The sequence below is a fragment of the Rhopilema esculentum genome, chromosome 7 (genome assembly GCF_057945365.1).
Source record: "Rhopilema esculentum isolate cy_ngs chromosome 7, ASM5794536v1, whole genome shotgun sequence".
NCBI lineage: Eukaryota > Metazoa > Cnidaria > Scyphozoa > Rhizostomeae > Rhizostomatidae > Rhopilema > Rhopilema esculentum.
In genome coordinates this window covers 9179472-9199090 of record NC_142821.1, presented here as the reverse complement: position 1 = coordinate 9199090, position 19619 = coordinate 9179472, and the positions used below count along the sequence as shown (strand labels likewise).

At 35.5% G+C, this 19619-nt stretch overlaps 2 protein-coding genes across 2 annotated transcripts; one reads left to right on the top strand and one right to left on the bottom strand.

Moving 5' to 3' along the window:
- Positions 1 to 61: 61 nt before the first annotated feature.
- On the bottom strand, positions 62 to 11694 carry LOC135683664 (kinesin-like protein KIF22-B). Its single transcript, XM_065198982.2, has 20 exons — positions 11575 to 11694; positions 11092 to 11281; positions 10673 to 10797; positions 10053 to 10091; positions 9702 to 9820; positions 8635 to 8721; positions 8419 to 8477; positions 8190 to 8253; positions 6776 to 6885; positions 6227 to 6302; positions 5794 to 5838; positions 5333 to 5468; positions 4885 to 4976; positions 4462 to 4491; positions 3813 to 3850; positions 3311 to 3572; positions 2792 to 2894; positions 2024 to 2148; positions 1380 to 1436; positions 62 to 1213 (listed from the first exon to the last, which is right to left on the bottom strand). Exons 2-20 carry the CDS (start codon positions 11244 to 11246, stop codon positions 1181 to 1183), a joined length of 1755 nt encoding a protein of 584 aa, XP_065055054.2. The 5' UTR covers positions 11247 to 11281; positions 11575 to 11694; the 3' UTR covers positions 62 to 1180.
- Positions 11695 to 12051: 357 nt separating this feature from the next.
- LOC135694462 (52 kDa repressor of the inhibitor of the protein kinase) lies at positions 12052 to 19393 on the top strand. Its single transcript, XM_065213223.2, has 2 exons — positions 12052 to 12818; positions 13443 to 19393. The coding sequence occupies exons 1-2, from the start codon at positions 12604 to 12606 to the stop codon at positions 16600 to 16602; spliced, it is 3375 nt and encodes a 1124-aa protein (XP_065069295.2). The 5' UTR covers positions 12052 to 12603; the 3' UTR covers positions 16603 to 19393.
- Positions 19394 to 19619: the final 226 nt, after the last annotated feature.

Here is a 19619-nt window from a genome sequence, read left to right as displayed (position 1 = left end):
TACCCTTTTGGTAACGCGAGTTGCATTGAGACACAAGACTCGAAGAGATAAAGAATTGATCTTGGGTAAAAGGGAAGATATAATTACTAAGTAAAATTTGGACAAAAGTGGTCTGGTAAAACCATACTGGAAACAAACTATTTACATTATATTACAAAATTAATAAAACGATACAGAAATGTAGTGTAATTACCAGATTAAGTAATTTGGGGAGTTCGATTGAAGAAAGCTATCAACTACAGCCTTAAAATGCTTCGTTTACATGGAGCCTCGATTGGCCAACGATAAATTACAGAAAGATAAAAGTTGTTGGGAACATCTTAGCTACTCTTTCAACATGGATAAACTATGTGATTCATTGTACTCATTACACTGGGATGGCAACATTACCCAGAATGAGTCAGTCCACTTTCCAGAATGGCAGATAGGCCTGATGGCAATCATATCGCAAAGTTCATGGGAACTGAGTGTGGACAAATTTTTGAAAAGCATTCGCAGTTCGCTCTGTTTTTGTTTTCGTAAATTCTTATTCCAAACTTAGATCTAGATTTCTCACGTGTTTCTTGTAAAGACGAGGTATAAATCAAGGATGCAAATGCAGGTATCTTTTGAGACGTCATTTCATAGCAGGTAAATCAAGGCTGCGTGCATATTTTTTGTAGCTATAAAGAAGAAGGCTAGCGAAAGGGGAGGCACCCACGTATGCCCAACAACGGACAAACCCATTAAAACGTGTAAATTCATAATATTTAGCCAATGAGTGGAAAAAGGAGAAGAAAGAAATATGGTTTCCGTCATTTTAGCTAATGTTGTGATGTGCTTAAAGATTGGCAGAATAATCCTTAGTTCACTCAACGTGATCTTGATATCAAAAACGTTCTAAGAATGTACGTACGGTTTCCTTTTAGCCCCACAAATTCATAAAATCTACCGCTACTCTTACTGGATCAACGTACGTTATAGATTACACCAGTTTTTTAAAATATCATCTGCCATAAAACCCCGGATGTTTAACCGATAATAATAGGGTTTGGCTCTTTGTTGCTTATACAAAATTTTCAATTACGTGTCTGCCCAGTCTATCAACTTATTTACATTCATGATACTGATAAGTAAAGGGTGTGATGGGAAGTTGAACGTTTGTTCGTGTTTCTCAATGCTGCATATTCACTCTTTGTGTTCATGCTATTTCCAACCGATGCATGATACTTTTCTGAAAAAAATGAAAACAATTTATAGCTCATAATTGGTTACAATACTTCTATGAACATTCAGAACAAATTGCGAGGCGAAGTACAGACATTGAAAATCTAAATAAGACCTATGTAAATCTTCTATGACCAAAAAAGATTCCATAACTGCTTTTTATCATTTATTACCTTTCGAAAGGTTTCCAGCATTGTCTTTGTGAAACCAACCTTTAGTAACTCTGATATCTGTAAACAAAATATGTGTTCCAATGTAATTTATGCAACGTTGCTAGAAAAACGGTATTTAAAGCTTAAATTTAATTGAAATTGACTCATAAAGACTCATAAAGAAACTAACTCAAAATCCGGGCTTGCTCCGGCAAAAAGCAAAAACTTTCGCTAAATTAACACCTTAACTGTATAATCAAGATTCTGTGGCCATTAAAACATTAAAATAAGAATAACTTCAGAAATTATTATTTCTAAAGAGGCCTGAATTTTATTTTTTCAAACTATAAATCGTTGGAATACCCAAACGTTATATGACGGTTTGAAAAAATGTCAATTGCCGGCAAAGTATGAGACACAACACTATTGGCTTTGCGACATCAGATGGAAGATGTCGCTGAGACTGGGATAGTTGTCCGCAATCAGACAGTAGTTCTTTGTTGAGTAAAAGCAATAGCAGTCTTATTATCCAAGAAGAGTATGTTAACAGTATTAGAGTTGTTTTGAGGCAAGAAGGATAGGACATTCATCATTCATTTGTTGCCCTGACAGCAGAGGTATTTCGAGAGATCTGAAATTTATGGCATAAATTAAACTATACATACGCTGCTGAAGTGTCCATTTTCGTCCCGATATTTTATTATCTGTTCTGCTCTCTTCTTCCCGATGGTTGGCAAAGCCATTATTGCTTTGATGCTTCCAGTGCTCAGAGTTTTTATCAGTTTTGCCTCTGAAAGTTGGATGGATACAATAAATACGAAGAATCGGCGTTAGTCTAGAGAATATCCTAAAAACGTATTTCAAGGCATTCAGCCTTGTATTCGAAAGTTGAGCTGCCGGTAGTATTCATAACTTCGTAAATCCGTGCAATTTGATACACTCGAAAAAGATATAATCAGACCAAAATGATCTGTGTTCCCCTATGCTATTCAGAGTTCCTGGAGCACAGTTCTTGAAAGGTCATAAACACAATTCAATTTCAAAATTCTGTACAGATACATATTTTGAAACACCGAAAAGATATAATCAGACCAAAATTATCTGTGTTCCCCTTTAATATATTCAGAGATCATGAAGCACAGTGCTTTAAAAGGTCGCAAAAAATAACTCAGTTCTAAAATTCTGTGGAGATACCTAACTTGAAACAAATGAAAAGACTCAAACAGACCCTTCCGAGACTCGCCCAGTTTTCGAAATTTCCCTTACTTAAGTCTTCTTGAAAGACTATGTACAGTTATGTTGATCTCAAAATTTTTCCCGAATTTTGGGGACTGCATTATTGTTCCTTTGGCAAAACACAGAAAGGCATTCACAAACAAGCAAGTTGTTTATTTAGATATATCGTTTAAGTTAATGTCTTTAAGTTAACTCACCATATTCTTCAAGCATTTTTGGATCCAATGTGATTTTATATTTTGGTGTGTTGCAGACACCTCCAGGGCCATTTATCATTTGTGGCAAAGAAAGCTGGCTTGCCTTCATCATAGAAAACAAGAAACTAGTATGAGTTGCATTTCTTACAACATTAAAGGGCTTTAACTTTGGTGATTTTAAAATGTTGTATATTGCAAACTCATTCCTCGCTATTTTTCAACTGGGGTAAAGCGAGTTGCATAGGCTGGACCAAAGAAAGCAATGAGAAAAAAGACCATATTTCTTATTTCCTTGAAACTTAAAAGTCAATGAAGCTATCTGGAATTTGTTCGTATAGATTCATGTCTAGCAAAAAAATAATTTGTTTTATATTTGAAATATAAGTAAATTGATAAATTAAATAGCAATTGCACTGTTTGCCAAACAAAGCAATGCTAAAAACTTTTAACAGGCAAAAATAGGAAAAAGACTCAAATTCCTTTTGATTTGTACACATAATAAGAAGAAAACGCTCTTACATTTGAAAAAGATGTTCCTTGGTCCTCAGGTGAGTCGAACTGGATTTTCTTTTTTCCTGCACAAGGAGTTTTACAAAGTGCTGGCTGGGACTTCGCCATGAGGGGCCTAACTTTGTTGACAGGTACATTTGCTTTAGAACTTTCTTTCAATGGGGCTGGTTTTGGTTCATTCTTTCCCATTTGTGTTTTCAGTTGGTCTTCTAATACCTTAAGCCTTTTAGCAAAATTGTTCTCAAACTCTTGCTGCTTCTTGCCAATTGGGCTATATGTGACGGAGATTAATAGCAATGCACATTAGACCCAATGCATTGAAATAAAGTAAATGAATAACTTCAAAAAGAAAATACGACTTTCATTAAACTTTACTTTCGTTCATCTCATAAAAATCATCTTAAATTCAGTATTTTATCCAAGAGAGCCATTTGGAGACTTTTAAAGTTAACGATCCCTCAACATGAATTTGACAAATCAATACAAATGATGAGATACAATAGCCGCTCACCTAAGCAACTTCTTTAGATTTTCAACAACAGTAGCGTCCTGTGGATTGGGATGATAGAATATTTAAAACCTTGCATAAGTTTATGAGTACGCTTTCGTTTGATCGAAAGTGAGGTGTTTACGAGTCAAGAATAGCTTTCAAGAGAATCATGTTTTATTCAAATCCATATATTTAAATACCCATCACAACAAAACATATAATTTCAAAAGCAAGAGCTTACGTTAAGACACTCAGCATCTAGAAATGGTGTCTCCGTGCATAGCTATGGAAGCACAATTAACAATTCTTATGCCTGTTTGAGATAGAAATGCCACTTCAATAGGTTTTCGTGCACAGTTTTCGTGGCTGCTGGAATATCGACGTTTAACGTAATTATTTACCAATTCTGGTTTAACAAATGATCGTTACAGCTTATGCAGAATGGTTGGTCAAAAATGAAAACAAAATGAAAGTAAAATGTCAGTGATTTTGTATATGTTAAGATAGATAATGGAAATATTCAGCAATTGACTTTGTGACTGAACCTGCCACTTTTTACATACACTTTATCTAAATCATGAGACATAGAGAGATCCATGATACCTAGTGTGAATCAATATGCAAGGAGAGAAAACCATTTTTTGATGTGAAACAAAAGAACACAGCTTACCTGGTTTTCTTTGTCTACCTTCTTTTGGTTCTAAATGAGAAAGAACATAAAGTAAGACATTATACATGCAATATCTTTTTATTATCAAAATACCTACCAACTAAGACTATGGTGCACAAACTATTCGTTATCTGTTAAAGGTTTTTTAAAGGGTTCGCCAAAAGGAAGTATGTAAACAATAAGGTGAAACTACCAAAAGGAAAGACCCATACACGAAAGAGGTCTCGAAATGAAACAAATGCTCACAGGAACAAAATCGGACGAATCAAACAAATCTATGAATCTGGTTTAGAGAAGTGCTTCATTGAGAAGAGACGCCAAGAAGGAAAAAGCTGGAAAGCTCATAATTGTTATAACTTTGCCATAATAATACAGCATGAGAAGAAAATAATCTGTAATTATCAAAGCAGAACTGATAGGTACCTTGTCCTTGTCCAATAAGGGTCGTTTTGCCTCAGGGTTCTCTTTATCTGCATCTGATGAATGTGGTCGCTTTGCTGGCCTTTCTTGTATAACTAGAAGGATAGAGGATATTGGAAAGAGCCGTATGATGGAGAGCTTTTTATAACTGTATAGAACCTCTAAAGAATACCTTAATCTTTGCTGAACCTCGATATTTTTAAAGAATCGAGAAAAAGTTCTTATCTTTCTTCGTCACAAAATCATTGTAGGAAGCGAAACATAAGCAAAGCATGATAACTCTTTAAATTTGTTTACTTGAAAGTCATATTTTCATTGTTAGTTCAAAAAACTCTTATAGACAAAAAGTCAAATGATATCATGCAATTCAAGCCTGGAAATTATTCTGACTGCCCAGTGTCTAGGCATTTAAAGAAGTTTAAGCTATTCAGGAGAATTAAAATTGTTTTACCTGCAGTGAATGGCTTGTTGACAATTTCTCGTGACTTTGATGCAAACTTCAATGTGTTCAAAGTGTCCCAGTAGAAGGATGGTTCCGGTGCAATGCAGGCAATCATAAGAGAATGTGCTGTTCCTCCAATCGAATCCTGAAGAAGTGCAACATAAATATGTACCAGTTGTTCAAAATAAAACTTGAAGACCAAACACACGTGGGCTTTGGATCATCGCGATTTTATTTAGGTAGAGAGGAGTTAGACAAGTAGGCGTGACAGGTTTCTTTGTTTTCTCGTGTTTTTTGCCGACAGATCCTCACTCAGTGGTAAAGGTGACTCCCCTCACGCCCCCTTATTGCAACAACCATGCATGTAATTTCTTAACGTATTTTGATGCCAACTGAAATACAAGCCATATATTCAAGCAGAAACGTAACCACAACGGACAAATTGAGATATATGAATACGAAAAAGGTACCTGAAGAAGACGTGTCAGCTTGCTATCTCTGTACGGGATTCTATGCTGTTGAGGTGAAATGAAAGAAATTCAGCGACATTAAGGTAGCTTTCATAATTTTTATATATCAATAGGAAAGTACCAGGTGTATGGCAAAGTGTAAAGAGGGTGTTTTGTAAGATGATAGTTTTGTTAGAAAAATAACACTTTCACCCATACAGATGCTTTTACAAAGTGTGCTATTTTTGTCAGATTGTAGACCTTTTATCCGTTCATGCATACATTTGTTATGAAGTTACAGCAAAGCAAGGCATATCCCTGTCCTAAGTTTTATGGCATAGTGCGTAAATCCCCAGGGCAGGAAATTGGTGACCCTAATTAAGAAATATTATTCCGGTACTTAAACAGTATGATTATCTCTTCAAACTAAAACATGTATTGAGTGATTACATACCAGTCCTTTGTTAAGTGCATCTACAACCATGCTCAATGCAAACAGTGAAGAGTTAATTGCGCCACTTTCCTTCAGCCTAAAACCAGTAAACAAACTGATTTACCTGCAGATCAAAAATTTCATGGCAGAGAAGCCAATGACATTGATATCCACAGATGGAATTATCATGTCTTGAAATAAAAGAAACATAATATGTAACAGGCAATAATGTTGCCATTGATTCACTTTTAAATTCCTACAACATGATACTGCTGAAATCTGCAGCCATTTCAGGTAAAAAGGGACCCAGAACCTCTAGCGACAACTGAAAAAAGTATCACCAACTTACAGACAGTTTTTGCTTATCAAGTAATATTAAAAATTTGACTGAAATATTTAAAAAACAGACAAAAAATTTTGGAACTTTTGCAACACAAGGACTTAATTGTTATCACTCATCAATTATGTGACAATAATTTTAATTCAATGATAGGTTATGACTAATGTAACACAAAAGGACTATAGTTCTTTGCCTCAATTAATACCAGGTTGTTTGGCAATATGTCTCACCTTATACCAGTATTTCCTGTCCTTCTGTTATCCTCAGAGCCAGCTAAATCAATAAGATACAACTTTCCTAGATACTTCTTTGTTGGATTGTCAGCATTAGTCTTGACAACCTACGGAGCAAAATTATAACTTAATTCAGCTGTAATATGGATAATGATTGATTGATTATCAATGATTAAAACTCAACTATTTGCAATCTAAAAACCTAACGATTTAAAAAAAATTACATGTTAAAGGTAAAAACAAGAAGGGTAAAACCAGGCCTTGCTCTAAGTAAAATGAAGGTGCTCCATAAAAAGAGCCCCTTAGAAATTCTAGGCGCTCTATTTCGCACCTCTAAGTAAATGTCCTTGAGAGCATCCTTCGAGAGCTTTAGGAGATCGAGAGCTTCATATCGAAAGCTTCGAAAGAATGTTAAATATGAAATTCAACGGTGATACCAGAAAGCACCATAATATGAAATAACAAAACATGCAACAAACACTATGTTAATATAAATATAGAAATATAATAAAACAAAGTCGCAAAATTGTTCAGATTTCTCTAGATATGTAACTTGCCATCATGCGATGAGCTTTTATCAGTGTCAGTATCACTACTGTTATGTTTAGCTTCACATATTGCTTCATCAATACGCATGGCTTTAAATCGAACATTTAACTTTGTTTCCTTTTTTCATGTTATCCATTCTATAGAAATGCTAGAACATCTACTACTCGCAAAAGCAAATTAAAAATGAAAAGCAATGCGATAATTTGGACGGAAACGTGATCGCTGATTTGCACAGGCGATTTTAAGTTAGTTAAAAAACAGAAAATAATATATACTTCAATAGAAGATTAACGCTTGCTCGAAAAACAAATAAATCTGCCGGAGAATACGCTTGGTGGCCTGTGTCCTTGATGGTTATTAGAGGGTTATTAGATTAAAAATGATATCGAAAACCCAACGTTGATTTTGCTGAAGTTTTTCTCAAGGGGTAATCTTACTCAAATCATGATATTGCGGTCTGTTGGGAAGATTGTTTATGCTTGATCAAGTTGATTCAACAAATTCCAAAAATTCATTTTGCTCCGTGTTAATATTGTTTTTACGTTTTGAGGGGCTCTATAAATCGCTCTCCAAGGCTTTTTTTGGGTGCGCTCTAGGCGCGCGCGCTCGATCGAGCGCCTTTCCGGGCAAGGCCTGGGTAAAACCTATAATAAATAGGCATATAGTAGAATTCTTGTGGGCCCTTTCAATGTAGGTTTTAAAGAGAGTCCCCCTTTAATTTGCTTTCTTAAACTATATCAAAATTTAGAACAACTCTGAGTTTTGATCTTGTCTGACTATTCAAAACATGTTCTAAAAATCCATGCCTAATCTTAAAACTTTCTTTATCAAATGGATAAAAATGAATTTAAACACAGGCTACCTTCATCAGAAGTATAGTGTGACTTCTTGAAGAGCGAGAGTTGAGCTTTGTTGATCCAATGGTCCTATGGATTAAAATTTTGAATAACTGGCTTGCTAATTCAGAAGAAATCGTTTACGAAGAGAGTTTTTCTGCTGATTTTAGTTGTTTGAAAATTACAACCACAATTTTGCATTTTAATTACGAAGCTAGAATTTATGCATGAGAGGATAAAAAAACAGGAGCTCACCTATTATTGCTTGCAGACTGGTACTTGTGAGTAAATTCATTGAAGCTTGAAAGTTTAACCTAATAGAGCAAAAGAAAGTTAAATGAAGATTAAATTTGATATTATTAATCATGCTAAATAATTTGGACAAACAAATTTTGTTTCTTACCATTTTTAAATCTATAAATGATAAATAGGTGATATCTTTAATAGTAAAGAATATATGTAGTTTCCTACCTCAGTTAACTCTGGAATAACAATATTCCCTGTTGCATCTTGACGGATGGGTAGGTCTTTTTCTTTTGGCTTTATCAAGTCATACACCTAAAAGTAATGAGACATTACATAGCAATTCCATAAAAAGAAAAAACTAAACCCTCACAACAATGAATTTTCAATACAAATTGATCAACTTAAGGCTGAAATACACTATGCATTTAAATGGATTCAATTTAATGGATCGCTGGAAAATGGACAGTGTAAACACAAAATTGGATGTCAAAATAGCTGTTTTCACAAAATGAAACTTCCTTTTAAAAAGTTGGATGTGTTGAACTTTCATCCAACTTTTTTATATTGCATTCTTCAAACCTCCTTCGAACCTATTGTCTTTAATGATGTGCACTGCACTTCAGGGGCTTTACTTCATTAGCCAGGTAATTTTTTTGATCAGGCTGCTTTCTGAAATTCTTATAAATGGCTGCAAAGAGTCAAAGAATTAATTAAGACGAAGAGTTTAAAAATTTGTGGAGAGAGGAAAGCTGTCTTTGGGACACAAGATTGCCTCTGTATCTCAATAGAGATTCAAGACAAACAAATTAACGAGACTTGCTGATAATTTTATCTTTGCTGGTATTGCCTCTCACAGCCTTGTGTTGATTTTTTTTATATCAAATTCACAGAGTTGCAAGAGCCCATTGATCTTTTTGCAAAACATTCTCAAGAACCTTTGAAATTCCTTTCAGACAAAATTTATGCAAAAGCATGTTATCAACTCCTAGCTCATTTCTTCAGGTCAACCGGGGCTTAACCGAGATGGATCTTTTTTGCCTATTAACTTTTTTGCACATATTAACATGTTCTTTTTGTAAACAATTGCAATATTAGTGGAAGCAGCAGCCCATTCGTCATCGAGGTCCATGATGAAATGGAGGGACGCTTTTAAAAACTGATTCAATTTAATGGATGAGTGTAAACGGAGACATTTTTTCATTTAAATGGACCATTCTTCTAATCAAAACCATTTAAATGCATAATGTATTTCAGCCTTTATTGATGATTTCTGGAGAAATGAGTAGACTAACCTTCTCTTGGTAGATTTCCAACATTGAAAAATGCACAGAAAATGTCTCTTTTTGTTTACTTTCAAGCTCCCTGGCCTTCATAAGCATGAAAACGTAGTTTATACATCTAGGAATTAGCCCTGAAAAGAAATTATACAAATTTTCATTGACTTTACATGTAGCTTGGTTTCCATATCATTCTCAAATGATCAGAGATTTCTTAATAAGGCTTACTCTGCATGAAAAGAAAAACATGTTCCAAGTGTTAAAAAAGTAAATATCTAAATAAATTAGCAATACAAACACAACATTCCATAACTATTATCATCATAAAAATTTCAAATATATGATCATAAAAAGGCACAACACTACCTGGCTCTTCCCTAGATCCAACAATTGTATGTGTTTTCCCTGCAAAAAGGGCATCAATCTGAAAACTGTATTTTACCGATTAAAAAGAAACTACCATTGATACACTCTCAAATGGACTAGAATGTCTAAATTGAAAGCATATGACCTGAATTTGTATTTTTTCGGAAATAAAAAGCTATTCAATAGTTACCTTATCGTATTTTCCACATCGATACAAATGCTAAACTAACAACAGATTTTAAGACACAAGAAATCACCTTTTTCCTACAAATTGTACACAAGCAGAAATGTAAAAAATATGCAAAAGTGCTGGTATACATATTTGAAAGATTTACAGTATACTGTAAATCTTTCAACTTTTTTCCTCTTTGAAATAGCTCCATCTCACTAAAACAGTCAAAACTTTAATGAGCACTCAAGGCATGCCATAAACAAATTCTAGCGAGAAAGATCATTTTTTGCCAATATAGGACAGAACAAAAGAAAAGGCCTTATGTACATATGATGCTTTTGTACATGTTTTTTATATATCTATTACTTAGATGATCAGCCTAATTGGTTCTTAATGACTCTGAAACCCTTTAAATTGTATCATTAAAGTGGTTTTAAAGATAATGTACCTGCCCCTGTAGGTCCATAGCCAAAAATTGTTGCATTCTGTCCATTTAAAACATTTGGAACCAAAGATTTTACATCCTCATATATCTTGCTTTGGGCTGCATCATCACTGAAAACTTTATCAAATCTGTGAAACAAAAAATTCATTAGTGCCTGTGAAAGCAATAGCTGACTGAGGGATAGATACACATACATAAAACTTTCATTATTAATTTGCCAAAGAAAGTTTAAAAATTAACAGTCATATATCAATAATTCCACGGATGATTTCACGATATCAAATCAAATCAAATCAAATTGCTTATCATGTATGTGTTGAAAGTGGCAAACCATTTCAGATGAATGTCCGGTGGCCAATACACCGTGAAGCAAAACTAGCTAGTACCTCTAAGGGTTTCTAAATAAAAACTTATTTGCTTACTCGTATTCTAAAACATCACTATTTGGGTTCCTGTAATTCCAAAGCTGCAGTCTCTTCTCTGTCGCTTTCTTCGCACAGCACTGTGGCATACCATCTTCGTTTTCTTTCTTCATCACAGGCCGTAGCCTAATAAAGACCTTTACCCTACTTCCCATCTTTGGATACGGAGCAGCAAATGCCTGTTTCCAGCCTATAATAATTTTGGCAATTCGATAAAAACTAAATAAAATGGAAAAAACGGTTCTGTAGCGTTGTATAGTTTTCACGATATATTTATTTAATTATTCGAGTCTTACATTTAAATGAAAACTCTTGTGATGATAGGCCTTAGTAGTGGATGTCCTTCATTTAATCGAATTCAATGCATGATTGATGCGCTTTAGAACAACAAGTTGAGAACGTTGGATCTCGATTTTTGAAGCATGGTTCATTATAAAAGTAAATTAAGAATAAATGAAGTAAAAACAAATGGCTCTATCTTACCCGATGTAGAAAACCAGAATTATCTGTAAGACACTAAGTTAAAATGGCTGCCAGTTATAAATAACGAGTTCGAAACAGGCGGTAATTTAAGTAGACCAATCAACAGCTATCATTTCGGTCACGTGAATATGCTTTGTATTGAAAACGAGATTGCTCTCAAAAATCCAAGAAATGCTACGCATGATATGAGAATATGATATGTTTCAGAGAATTCGAAAAGTCACACGAAATGGTAGACTGACTGATGATTTAAATGCCATAGAATAACATAATTCCATTAGAATTTAGTTAAAGACCATATCAAACGGGGGTGAATGGCATGTGAGATCATAAAACACTCTACAAAAATACAATTGTAATATAGACACAAACATAGAAATAGACACAAACGACGCTCTAAAGGATTTGGCCCACATAGATAACAGACACCCCAGACCAGTTTAACAGCACAAGAATCGCATAACAGCACTAAAATCGTATATGCATAACGGCACCAGGGGCGGATCCAGGCATTCTTACAGTTCTTACAGAAGGCAGTCGAATTGCTAGATATAAGAACAAGTTATATAAAAAAATTATTTTGTCAAGAAGTCTAATCCAACGAGATTCTGTCATTTTAATAAACCATGTACCAAAGAGAAACAACGTAAGGCTTTTTGCACCAGGTTCTATAATGCGAAGGAGCGCGCTTCAACCGTGCGTGTCTTTTGTTACGTTCCCTTTTATGGAATTCTATTCTAGTCAACAAAGTGCTTTTTGTGGAATGAATTATGAAAAACAAAGTAAGAAGGCTTGCATACTAAAAACTATTGTCCTTAGTCGAGGCGATGTATGTTTGATAGTCAGTATGCAAAGTCTGTAGGAAAACTGAATGGAAAAAAATCTGTAAGAACGTAGAGGCGACCTATGATGTTTAGCAATAAGCACATCTAGGGCCAGTTGACAGCAACAACACGAGTGTACTGCAGCAGCGCCAGAATTTGCTTGGGTTGTATGTGCATCTAACTTGCTGTCAAAAGAATCCGGGAGATGGAATTCCTTCACGAAATTTCTTCTCTCATTAAAAACGATGATATTGCTGCCATTGAAAATTTTATGATTGAAAACCAGCCCTTGGTTTTTGAGACGGAGAAAAGAGTGGGGTTATCTGACCTGGCTTCATTGCCACGAGATGATTCAGCCAGCATCTTCATCCCACGAGGTCGATTGGATGTGGGGATTGACAAGAGCATTTTTCCTTTAAGGTTCGTAGATGCAAAACCATTTCTTAGCAAAATGCAGTGTACAAAACATAATTCTTCTTACACAAAAAGATTGAGATTAGGTCTCTATGTTGCTTTCAGGGGTTTATGTTTTACCCTAAAAGATACCTGAGCCTTAAAATGAAAAGTTATCTGCAAGAAAGGGAACTCTTGTTATTTTCTGTAGAAAAAATATACCCAGAGACTACAAATCATGTACAGTTTCTCAAAGCCAACCATTTGGGGGGCAGGGGGGGGGGAATGTCCAACAGATCTTATTATAACCAATTTTGCTGATAGGCAAATGTAACGGCCAAATTATAAGTAAAGTCTCAGGTCTCACTGCAAAAATATGTACCATATTTATCCATTCCTAGCTCAAAGTAAGCAAGTGTTTGTGCTCCACATTTGTGTAATATAATTTTATTTTTTAATTTGCAAGAAATGTTCATAAATGTTACACTTTGATCATTTTTTAGACATAGAGTCAATCTCATTGAATAATCATAATAGATAGGGGTATTTTAAAGCAAAATCTGATAAAATGCCTGATCACAACAGCTTGTTCCTGATTAAATTTTATTGTAGATTTCATTCTGAAATTGTGTCCCTGTTTCCTCTCATTAGCACCATTGGTGATGGAAACTGCCTGTACAATGCATGCTCGTTGGCTATGTATGGGCATGAAAATCTCAATTTTCTTCTGAGGGCATTGACATCAGCTGAACTATTTCTTCATTCTCATTTTTATTCCACACTTTCTCAAGTCACTGATCTTTTTAATGAGCAAGAATCTTCTCAAATCTTTTCTTCCTTGTTTGCAAAATGCATAAGTTTTGAAGCACAAAACCACTTCAATAAGGAAATTAAGAACTTTGAACAGTGCATAAAGTTAGAGGCTGAGCTTAATTGCAGACCCTGTAGATTTAGTTCATTTGTCTGTATGATGGCATTGTCTACTGTTGTAAAAACTCCAATTATGTCATGCTTTCCGGAGACTGGAACCAAACATACTGCTAGGCTGATGAATGTGTTACTAAATCCCCAAGCTGACTGCACAGTAGGCAGGGAACCAATTCATCTTTTATGGACCAAGTCTGGTGGGAAAAGAGAATCTATAAACCCATTTTTTCAAGCTGATCATATTGTTCCATTGGTTATTTTAAGCAGTCCACATCCAGTGACCATTTTAACAACAAAATCTCCAAAATGTTTGTCAACAAAATCAGTCAAGATTAGTGTTATGAACACATCCAAATTGGTCGAAGAGACTCCAAAAAAGCAAACAACAATTTCTTTTGCTCCAAAACAACATTCTCCTGTGGTGAAAACAGAAAAACCTTTCATTGATCCTCCTTTGGAACCATCAAAATATGACATTGGCACATTCTACCTTAATGCAGACACTTTTTCGGATGAGCAGAAATATGATATTTTGTCAAATGTTTGGCAGCCTGATGGCAATTTCAAGTTTCCCATTCGCATATTATGCAATAAGAACAGGAAGTTTCTCCCTACTTGGCTGCAAAAATTTTCTTGGCTGACCTACTCTAGATTCTTGGATGGTGCTTTTTGTTTGCCATGTGTACTTTTTGGTCGAAGAGTTGGATCAAATGCTGCAAAGCTAGACAAATTAATGAAAAGCCCCTTTGTTGACTGGTCTTGTGCCTCCCGTAGATTCAATGATCATGAAACAAAGTCTGATGTTCACAAAACATCAGTGTTAACAATGCATCAATTTATCCTTGTTATGGAAAATAAAGTGAAGTCTGTCAGTCAAATACATGACCATGTACAAAATAAAAAGGTTGAAGAAAACAGACTCATTCTTGCATCCATAATCATGACAGTGCTTCTTTGTGGCAGATACAACATACCTTTTCGTGGACATAGAGATGATTCTGATTATTATGAAACAGTTTATTGTGGAATTTTTCAAGCTCTCTTGGATTTTCGTGTGGATAGTGGTGACAAGGTTCTTCAAGAGCATTTTGCAACTGCCCCAAGAAATGCTACATACAGGTCCAAAACAACACAGAATGAGCTGATAATTTGCTGTGCTGAAGTCATAACCAAACAGATAATCAATGAAATAAAACAGTCAAAGTATTTTTCAATCCTAGCTGATGAAGTTACTGATTGTTCTAATAAAGAGCAAATGCCACTTGTTATACGTTATGTTGATAAATCTGGTTGCATCAAGGAAAGGTTTCTTAAATACATACTTTGTGACACTGGAACTTCAGGACAAGCTTTAGCAGAAAAAATTGTTGACTGTATTACAAATGACTTTGGCTTAGATTTGCAAGACTGTAGAGGGCAGTGTTATGATGGTGCAGCAAACATGTCAGGCAAATATTCTGGTGTGTCTACTAGAATTTTAGAGCAGAATGAATTTGCGTTATATACACATTGCTCTTCCCATAGGTTAAATTTATGTGTAGCGAGCTCATGTCAAATACAAACAGTGAGGAACATGATGGAGAATGTTAAGGTAATTTCAAAGTTTTTTAACAATTCTCCAAAAAAACAGAATCTTTTAGAGAAGATGATAAAGAAGTTTCATCCTGATGTGAAAGAAACAAAACTGGTAGATGTTTGTCGAACTCGTTGGATAATGCGCATTGATGGTCTTCAGCGTTTCATTAAGATTTTTAAAGCAATATCTGAAGCTTTGTTTGCAATTTGTGACAATACTGACAACACCTGGACGTCTTCTGCAGCAGAGGCTTATGGGTTGGCAGCTATTGTGACAAGCTTTGAATTTATACAAACACTTGTAACTGTCAGCAACTGTCTTGGCTACACTCTTTCAGCAACAATACAGCTGCAAGGAGCTGACATTGGTCTTCTGAAAGGACTGAGAGAAGTTGATGTTATGATGTCTTCACTGCAAGCTGCGAGGAATCAAGTTGATTTGTATCACAGAGCCTGGTTCAACAAAGCTAGTGAAATGGCAGAGGAGGTTGGTGCTGACATAAGGGCTCCGAGAGTATGCAGAAGTCAGCAACACCGTTCAAATACACCCTCAAATGATGTTGAGAGTCATTATAAGCTGAATGTAGCTATCCCATTTTTAGACCATCTTATTTCAGAAATGTCAAGAAGATTTTCTTCCGAAAATTGCTCTGCATTAAAAGGATTTTCCATCATCCCAGCTTATTTAAAAAAAGAAGGCCAATCACCCATGAAAGTTGGTGCCAAGCGAAAGCACGATGCTTCAACTGACCACGATTGCTACGGGAAGAAATGCCACTTGACTGGAAATGAAAGTGCAAAGCCAAAAGCCAAAATTACCTTTCAGCGCCTTGACAAGAATTGGAAAAAAGACTTTCTTCAATTTTGTATTTTCTTTGCAAGTGATTTTCCAGATCCTGATAACCTCTCACATGAAGTCGACAATTGGGAATCTGCTTGGAGTGGGTGCTGTGAAGAAAATACTCCAAAAACCATTGCAGAAACATTGCAAAAAGTAAACAAGATTGCTTTTCCTAACATCTTCACAGCTTTGAAAATTCTTGCAGTTTTACCAGTAACAAGTTGCACGTGTGAGCGTGCCGCCTCGTATGTACGGCTTTTGAAAACATATTTGAGAAGCACAATGTCACAAGAAAGGCTAAATGGTTTGGCAACTTTATATACCCATAGGGACATTAAAGTCGACGTCGCAGAGGTGATAGACCGATACGCCATGAAACATCGAAGAAAATTAGCCCTAACAAACATCCTTCAATCAGAAAATTCAGTAAGCGAGCAGGACGAAATTTACACATCCGAGATGTACTAGCCTTCAATACAGATCTTTCTTATACGTATAATTATTGTTCCTCGCTGTTTGCAGTCAAGTTATTCTTCACCAGCCATGAACAGTATCCTGATATTTATTATACTTTTAATTATTGTTCCTCGCCGTTTGCAGTCAAGGTGTTCTTCGTCAGTCATGAACAGTATCCTGATATTTCTTATACTTATAATTATTGTTTCTCGCCGTTAGCAGTCAAGTTTTTCTTCACCAGCCATGAACAGAAACCTGATAATTTGATCAATTTTTTGGCGGTACAGAACTTGAAAATGGCTTTGAAAAAAGCAAACATTTCACAACATACTATTTAAAGCCTTTTGGTCTGACACTCCTCAGAATATAAGACGTCAGAATATGTGTCCGAACGAACACAATGGAAAATATATACCCAGTTGTGGATCGAAATATACTTATAATTATTGTTCCTCGCCGTTTGCAGTCAAGTTGTTCTTCGTCAGCCATGAACAGTATCCTGATATTTCTTATACTTATAATTATTGTTTCTCGCCGTTAGCAGTCAAGTTTTTCTTCACCAGCCATGAACAGAAACCTGATAATTTGATCAATTTTTTGGCGGTACAGAACTTGAAAATGGCTTTGAAAAAAGCAAACATTTCACAACATACTATTTAAAGCCTTTTGGTCTGACACTCCTCAGAATATAAGACGTCAGAATATGTGTCCGAACGAACACGATGGAAAATATATACCCAGTTGTGGATCAAAATATACTTATAATTATTGTTCCTCGCCGTTTGCAGTCAAGTTGTTCTTCTTCAGCCATGAACAGTATACTGGTATTTCTTATACTTATAATTATTGTTCCTCGCCGTTTGCAGTCAAGTTGTTCTTCGTCAGCCATGAACAGTATCCTGATATTTCTTATACTTATAATTATTGTTTCTCGCCGTTAGCAGTCAAGTTGTTCTTCACCAGCCATGAACAGTAACCTGATATTTCTTATACTTTTATTTATTGTTCCTCGCCGTTTGCAGTCAAGTTAGTCTTTAGATTTTTTCAAGTCATGGTTTGCTATTATCTCCTCTTCGCCCAATGAGGTTGATATGCACTCTTTGATCATGATTGGGACGGAATTGGTGTTTCTGCTTTGTTTTTCTCGTCTTTGTCTCATGTTGCTAGCTATCTTCTGCTATATCATATGCCTCAGAGTGCCCTGCACCTTCGAAAGCAAATTACTGCCTCCATGGTGGAATTTGCAACAGCGCAATATATGTAAGGATGATTGGAATTGTCTGGAGGAGAAGCTGATGAAAGACGATTTTCACAGAAATTGTTGTATTATTCCAAGTTGCTCTTGTCTGGAAGACGCAAAGCTGATGAAAGACGATTTTCACAGAAATTGTTGTATTATCTCAAGTTGCTCTTGTCTGGAAGACGAAATCTTACATTTTCTGCAATGGATTTCGACTTCGATAAAGATATAATGGTAGATTGTGAAAACGATGAATTTAATCTGCCAAATGTATATGATATGTTGGCTATAGTTTAAACATCAAAGTGAGTACACCTTCAATATTTTTTATAATATAATCAAGGGCGTTTCCTTAGCAATCTTCTTGAACATAGCTGTTTCCAAAGATGTAGAGGGCGTGGCTCCCAAAAATTCTCCCGGGGGCCACGCCCCCGGACCCCCGTACTTCTGTTGTAAGACAGTCATATTATCCGTCTGGATCCGCCCCTGGGCACCAAAATCCAACAGTGGCGCTTTGATAGCTATACTGTATAAGATATTTTTTAAACAAAATGCTAACCCCCTTAAAGCTTAACAATTGTGCAATTCGTTAAAGGAAGAAATATAAGCACAATTTAAGCATGGTCGCAAGGCTTAGATTGGTTCTCAGTCGAGAGCTTAGAAAGAATTAAAAATGAGTTTTGAGCTTTCATCAAAAATAAGCGTATCTTTATCTTCGTTCTAAGATCAATGACCCAGACCATAACAACAGTAATTTGCTAGCGAAACTCAGTTCTCTTACCTTTTAAAGTCAAAACAGATTTTATGACGTCACTCTTCAGAAATTTATTTTGTTTGGCACATGGTGTCCAAAGGAGACCCAAAATACGTAAACTCTAAAGACATCTTGTGGACCCAAAATTAATGTATACGAGTTCAAGTGAAATAACAACAATAACACTTTCCTTAATTCAAAGTTAGCATTTCCTTCTTCAAGCACCATATGTTCTAACTATCTAGAATCTATTGAAAAAAATTTACAAAGAATTATCCAACTGCAAAGATATCTCTCATCGTAATATCTCGCAGAAGCATTATCAGCATAGGAGAGAGTTCAAATGCATTTTGCAAATCTCAGACTATTTGTCATGATGGATAAAAAGGGAAAATGTAGATCAGCTGCGAGCGAAGCGAGCAGAAAATTTGGTAACTACGCCCCTAAGTAATTACGACTTTGAGATTAGCTTAAACAATTTCGTGGAGGAATTTCGACCCGTTAAAAGGTTGTCAATTATCCGACCAAAGGCTGAATTTTCCGATGACCCCCATAACTTCCGCCACTGGTTGAATTAGTGGAAACCACTTAGAAGAAATGTTTTGAGAATACAAGAAATGAAGACTCGGTAGATATATTCTTTGAAAGTATCGTCCAGAGAGCTTGAAGTCTGATTTTATCGACGATCTTGTCCTGCCAAGAGAAAGAAGTAAAGCGAATAATAAAATTGTAAAGGAATGTCTCGTCGTTTGGCAACACATACTTAGCCTGTGCTCCAGTAGACTACTTTCACGTTAGGGGTCTGGAACACAGGCTACACATACCATCCTTCCCAACCAAAGGAGCACAATCGAAGTACCTATTTCAAATTCTCTTTTAGTATCTACGTGATGATAAATAAATGGGTTTTAAAATCATTTTGTTCCGAAGGTTGTTACAATAAGAGTTTACAAACTAAGTACTCACCTTTTCTGAATTGCTTTATTTTTTATTTTCAGTTGCGGTAGAGCTTCTGTTAATATGTTCATGCTTTGG